General features: G+C 37.7%; 1 protein-coding gene across 2 annotated transcripts in view; it reads right to left on the bottom strand.

Annotated features, from left to right (window-relative positions):
• Window positions 1-1,754: 1,754 nt before the first annotated feature.
• The window catches only part of vcanb (versican b), a 31,784-nt gene continuing 26,884 nt past the window's right edge, over window positions 1,755-6,654 (bottom strand). For both annotated transcript variants that reach the window (XM_074617000.1, XM_074616998.1), the window contains exons 14-16: window positions 5,373-5,517; window positions 3,382-3,564; window positions 1,755-3,297 (exon numbers count right to left, since the gene is read on the bottom strand). In XM_074617000.1, the coding sequence (XP_074473101.1) occupies window positions 3,110-3,297; window positions 3,382-3,564; window positions 5,373-5,517 (516 nt within the window). In that variant the 3' untranslated portion in view covers window positions 1,755-3,109. The remainder of the gene's footprint in view (window positions 3,298-3,381; window positions 3,565-5,372; window positions 5,518-6,654) is intronic.

Below are 6,654 nucleotides of genomic sequence, written 5' to 3'. Positions count from 1 at the left end.
GGAGTGACATGCAAAGGGAAATCATGCATACATAAATAAATTTAAAAACAAATATAAAATAAAAAATAAATAAATGAAATAAATAAATAATAAATTCAAAAAAAATAAATACAGAAATAAATAAAAGGAAAAATTAAACAGAAGAGTAAATAAATGAGGGAATTAATACAAAGATAAATAAATACAGAAATTTAAAGATAAATATAAAATAATATGAAAAAATATGAATATGAATAAATAAATAAATGTATAAAAATCAATACAAAAATAAATAAAACGGAAAATATAACAGAATAGTAAATAAATGAAGGAATTAACACAAAGATAAATACATAAAATAATAAAAATAAATGAGAGAAAATTAAAAAAATAAATAAAAAGGCAAATTAAAACAGAAATATGAATTTGTGACACATATTATTTGTATATTAATGGCAAAATTTATTTTTTATATTATTTTTACTACATTTAATGACATATTTATTTTTTTGTCGAGTCATTTATTTAATTATTATTTTGGCAGGTTCTGTCAATAAAGTGGAATAAAATAAAACTACACAAACACAGGTTGTGTTATAATAGTTCATATTATTGCACACACAGCCGACAATGACACTGAAACCAGATGATGGACATTTGTTTTCTCAAACAGGGAAAGAAACAACGATTACATCTAAATGAGCTGTGATGAGCCACAGATACAGCGAACCCCATTAACCACATGGAGTAGAAGAACATTACAAAAATAACACAAACACTGACAAACAATATATATAAAAAAGGAAAATGTATGAAGGGCATGAAGAGGAGAAGGTCAAACACACAGTTTTCACATTTCCTTATTCGATGGATTAAAAACAGATTCCAGATGTGTAGCAGAAAGCGATATCTACGGTACCTCCAGCTCATAACCCGACTCGGAGTCGTAGAAGATGTTTAAAACGATGCCGAGCGTTTTGGTGAATTCGTTGAGTTAAAGACAAATGTACGGAAGCCCTGAAAGGCAAGCGCGATTTTATTTTTTCTGGTGATCCATTTTCTAAGTCTGATCTAAATATTTTGTTCTGCTGTGTTCATGAATAAAAAAAATATTCTACCAGGATAATCTTTTTTTTTCTGTGTGAAACAAGTGAAAACAAAATTCACATTTGTAAACTTTATACATTCCAGATGTGTCACAGTTTATTTCCTGTTACAGTGGATGTGAATGACATAAACTGACAGGAAGTAAACATAGACCCACGCTGTTGCCTAGCAACGCAATGTCGTTGAAATGGTCTTTATGTACCTTGTGTTTAGAGAACATGCAGAAATAATTAAAGCTCACCTGGAAGAAAACCTGAATGCTTATACCTATTTAGAACACGGGGCAGTGGTGCCCTCTGGTGGTGGAAATACATATTACAACAACAAACAGAAAAATCAGACCAAAAGAAAAAAAAAAAATCTTCCATCTGTTTTCACTAAGAAGCAAAAAAAAGAAATAAAGTAACTTAGAAAATGTTTTTTTTTCACCTGTTTTCACACAAAGTAGAGAACAGAAAAAAAAAAAAATTCAGAAAGATTATCCCGGTTGTTCTTAAGTCATAAACACAGGAAAGAAAATAACTTAGACCAGACTTAGAAAATGGATCACCAGGAATAAAAAAAAAAATCTCTCTTGCCTTCCGGGGCTTCCGTACAATGGTACATGCAACTCGTTCTACGTGATCACATCTGTAAACAGTAAAGAAAGTCCTCATTAACAGAATCACTTCAGTTCCAACGACCTTTATTTAATATCACAGTCCATTCATAGTTTTAAAGTATACAATAAGTTAAATTCATATGGCTTCATATAGTATCTATATTATATATATATCCTATGATTAATAGCACACACACATTCATAATAATCTCCTCTTCAGCTTCGTGTGCCGCTCTTTAAATCTCCCTTTTATTTAAAAAAAAAAAAAACTTTTTCTCAGCTAAAATATTTTTTTTGTACAAAAATCTACAAAAATCAGCCGGTCAAAATGAGTCAATAAACCGAAACTGGACACATTTAAAAATGCTCTATGATAATAATTTAAAGTGATGAATTCATGCTCAATAACATTATCTAAAATCCTCAAAACTACCGGGCTAATTCTTATAAAAATAAACCACAGGTACGTCAGTGGATGTTGTGTTTTGGTGGCGAGACGACGCGACAACGCTCAGGTTGTATCTTCCCAAAATCATAAACTTAGTCCAGGGGTCAGCAACCTTTACTGTCAGAAGACATGTGATCATTGTGATGAAGGTAACACAGTTTATAGTCTAAGTATATAGTATATCAGTCTAATGCAGCGAAGGCCAAAGAGACAATGTACTACGGAGTATTAGGGCCACATTGAGGAAAAAACATCTGAGATTTACACAATAGTCAGAAGATTACGAGAATAAAGTCATAACTTAACGGGAAAAAAGTCGTAATAAAACAACAATATAGTCATTGCATTAAGAGAAAACATTTGTAATATTACAAGAATGAAGTCATAACTTTACGAGAAAAAAAGTCGTAATATTACGAGAATAAGGTCATAATTTTACGGGGGAAAAAAAACACGTAAAATTACTACTTTATATTCTGACTTTATTCTCGTAATCCCCAAAATATTTTTTTCCTCAATGTGGCCCTAATACTCCGTCGTACCGTCGTACCGTCGTACCGTCGTACCGTCGTACCAGAGACCTACAACAATGATAAATAAAAATGAAGATGTAAACAAAAGAAGAGTTTCCATGTTTGTAAGTCCACAGGGAGCCGCTGGAGAAGAGCTGCAGAGCTGCAGGTTGCTGACCGCTGGTCTAGACCCTCTTCACACCTTATGGAGGTCAGATGGAGGTCAGAGTGATGATGGAGCGTTGAGCGTCGTGTCCTGATATAATGAAACTAAGTCGTCTCTAGTGTGACGGTTCAGATCCTGGAGTGTTTCTGGGGGGACGGTGTTGTGGTGAAACACGTCCCCCTCGTCCTTTAGAGAGCCATCGATAGACAGTTCAGTGCATCTCTACCGTCTATCGATGCCTCCGGCGAGCCCGCCGTGTTCGCTCGCCGCCGCGGAGCTGACTCACAAACCCCCGATCAGTGCCTGATCCGGTCCTCGTCGTGGGTTTGCTGCCTCTTCTCCCTCTGGAACGGGTTCCAGAAGCTCTGGAAGACGCTGTAACTCTGCTGCTGCTCCTGGTTCTGATCGGGTTTCTGAGCGCTCTTCGGGTGATGGACGTGGTGGTTAGGGCGCCGCAGAGTCAACGACTTGTGGTAGGTGGCGGCTGAGAGGACGGATGGAAAAAGAGCGTTAGAAGTAAAAAAAACATTCCTCCAAACAGCTCGGTGATTCTGGAGCGAACACTCACGGCTTGTGCAGGTGACTTTGGGCTCGTCCCATTGGCCGTTGGCTCGGCAGCGTACGGTGGGGGGGTGTCTCTGGATGAAGCCCGGTTCACAGTGATAGCGGAGCAGCGCGTTGATCTCGTAGCGAGGCTTCACGGCACCGAACACGCGGGTATCCTTCACCACGGGGGGCTGCCCACATGAGACTGATGGTGGAGAACACAGAGAGCTTCAACTCACACTTATTGAACATCGACGTGTTCGTACAGAACACATTACAACAGGCTCTATGCAGTGTGTAGTAGTGTGTAGTAGTGTGTATTAGTGCGTAGTAGTGTGCATTAGTGTGTAGTAGTGTGCATTAGTGTGTAGTAGTGTGCATTAGTGTGTATTAGTGTGTATTAGTGTGCATTAATGTGCATTAGTGTGTATTAGTGTGCATTAGTGTGCATTACTATGTATTAGTGTGCATTAGTGTGTAGTAGTGTGTATTAGTGTGTAGTAGTGTGTATTAGTGTGCATTAGTGTGCATTACTATGTATTAGTGTGCATTAGTGTGTAGTAGTGTGTATTAGTGTGCATTAGTGTGCATTAGTATGTATTAGTGTGCATTACTATGTATTAGTGTGCATTAGTGTGTAGTGGTGTGTATTAGTGTGCATTAGTGTGCATTAGTATGTATTAGTGTGCATTACTATGTATTAGTGTGCATTAGTGTGTAGTAGTGTGTATTAGTGTGCATTAGTGTGCATTAGTATGTATTAGTGTGCATTACTATGTATTAGTGTGCATTAGTGTGTAGTGGTGTGTATTAGTGTGCATTAGTGTGCATTAGTATGTATTAGTGTGCATTACTATGTATTAGTGTGCATTAGTGTGTAGTAGTGTGTATTAGTGTGCATTAGTATGTATTAGTGTGCATTACTATGTATTAGTCTGCATTAGTGTGCATTAGTGTGTAGTAGTGTGTATTAGTTTGTATTAGTGTGCATTAGTGTGCATTAGTGTATATTAGTGTGCATTAGTGTGTATTAGTGTGCATTAGTGTGCATTAGTGTGTATTAGTGTGCATTAGTGTGCATTAGTGTGCATTAGTGTGCATTAGTGTGTATTAGTGTGCATTAGTATGTATTAGTGTGCATTACTATGTATTAGTCTGCATTAGTGTGCATTAGTGTGCATTAGTGTGTAGTAGTGTGTATTAGTTTGTATTAGTGTGCATTAGTGTGCATTAGTGTATATTAGTGTGCATCAGTGTGTATTAGTGTGCATTAGTGTGCATTAGTGTGCATTAGTGTGCATTAGTGTGTAGTAGTGTGTATTAGTGTGCATTAGTGTGCATTAGTATGTATTAGTGTGCATTACTATGTATTAGTGTGCATTAGTGTGTAGTGGTGTGTATTAGTGTGCATTAGTGTGCATTAGTATGTATTAGTGTGCATTACTATGTATTAGTGTGCATTAGTGTGTAGTAGTGTGTATTAGTGTGCATTAGTGTGCATTAGTGTATATTAGTGTGCATTAGTGTGCATTAGTGTGCATTAGTGTGTATTAGTGTGCATTAGTGTGCATTAGTGTGTATTAGTGTGCATTAGTGTGCATTAGTGTGATATAGTGTGCATTAGTGTGCATTAGTGTGTATTACTATGTATTAGTCTGCATTAGTGTGCATTAGTGTGCATTAGTGTGTATTAGTTTGTATTAGTGTGCATTAGTGTGCATTAGTGTATATTAGTGTGCATTAGTGTGCATTAGTGTGCATTAGTGTGCATTAGTGTGTATTAGTGTGCATTAGTGTGCATTAGTGTGATATAGTGTGCATGAGTGTGTATTACTATGTATTAGTCTGCATTAGTGTGCATTAGTGTGCATTAGTGTGTAGTAGTTTGTATTAGTGTGCATTAGTGTATATTAGTGTGCATTAGTGTGTATTAGTGTGCATTAGTGTGCATTAGTGTGTATTAGTGTGCATTAGTGTGCATTAGTGTGATATAGTGTGCATGAGTGTGCGTACCTGTGCCCTTCTTGCAGGTGAAGGTCAGGTGATAGTTGCAGGGCACGTCGTTCCACTGGCCTCCCTCGTGCCAGATCATCACCACACAGTCCTCTCCGGACTGGAAGAAGCTGTCGGGCTGGTTGGGCCTCCAGTGGTCGTATTGCTGTCAGGACACACATTTACACGGTTTCACTTTATTGTGAAACACCCAATAAAACTCTGCTGCAGTATAAACACTGAGTTGAGGTTATTACTCAATCCCTACAGGGACGGTCCTGACTGGAAACTGGGTCACTGCTCCGTCACTCTGAGGAGCTGGAGATGGTTCTGTGACGTAGTTCCCAGACGGAGCACACGGCGGTGCTGCCGGCACAAACACGCCTAAATAAAGCTTCACATGTTGGAGGAGATCCACTTGAGTTGGTTTAAATGAACATACGTGCTGCAGAGAACATGCACTCTGGCGTATGTGCAGAGCGTGACCTCGGTACGGAGGGCGCGCCTCCACTCTGAATGATAACACATGACAGCAGCAGGATCCCGTTTCATCCAGCTCACATGCTGCAGCAGCCAGCTGAGCGTTTCAGTATGTGTGTTTGAGGAGGTTTCATCACGACTGAAGAACGTCAGCAGACGAGGCGCCGCGTCGCTGCCGGCCATAGGAAGTGTTTCGTGTTAACAGCAGAAGAAAATTTGACGATGTGATTTTTGTGTCTAGCTCTTGAAAAAAAAGGTGCGTTTCCGGCGGCGGCCTGGAGGTTCCCTCTCTGAACGAGCTAAACATCTGGGAGGAGACTGACGGTGGGTCCACGAAAGAGTTCAGCTTCAGACGGTTGATCTGCACATCTGTACCGGTACGAGACTAGCTAGCATAGAGTCATGCACCGGGACCCCATGATGACACACGTTGAGTGACGGCCCTCCCATTCACATAATGAGGCGGAAATGTATAAAGAAATGTGTAAAGAAAAGTACAGAAACAAATACGTTTGAGGAAATAAATAAGGGGTGAAATGCAAAGTAAAATCATGCATAAATAAATAAATAAACAAATACAAATTTATGCAAAATAAATGAAAAAATAAATATAAAAAAAATACAAATTAATGCTAAATAAATAAATAAATAAATAAATGCAAAAAATAAATTAATAAATCTAAAAATTAATAAAAAACTAAATACGTCAATAAATAAAAGGGAAAAATTAAACAGAAGAGTAAATAAATAAGGGAATTAATACAAAGATAAATAAAGAAGCAAATAAAAAAAAAAATCTATTTATGTCACATTTTATGAATTA

Source organism: Sebastes fasciatus, chromosome 19 (assembly GCF_043250625.1).
Source record: "Sebastes fasciatus isolate fSebFas1 chromosome 19, fSebFas1.pri, whole genome shotgun sequence".
Taxonomy (NCBI): Eukaryota; Metazoa; Chordata; class Actinopteri; order Perciformes; family Sebastidae; genus Sebastes; species Sebastes fasciatus.
Note: the sequence above shows the minus strand (reverse complement) of the source record. Positions and strands in the feature narration are given on the sequence as shown.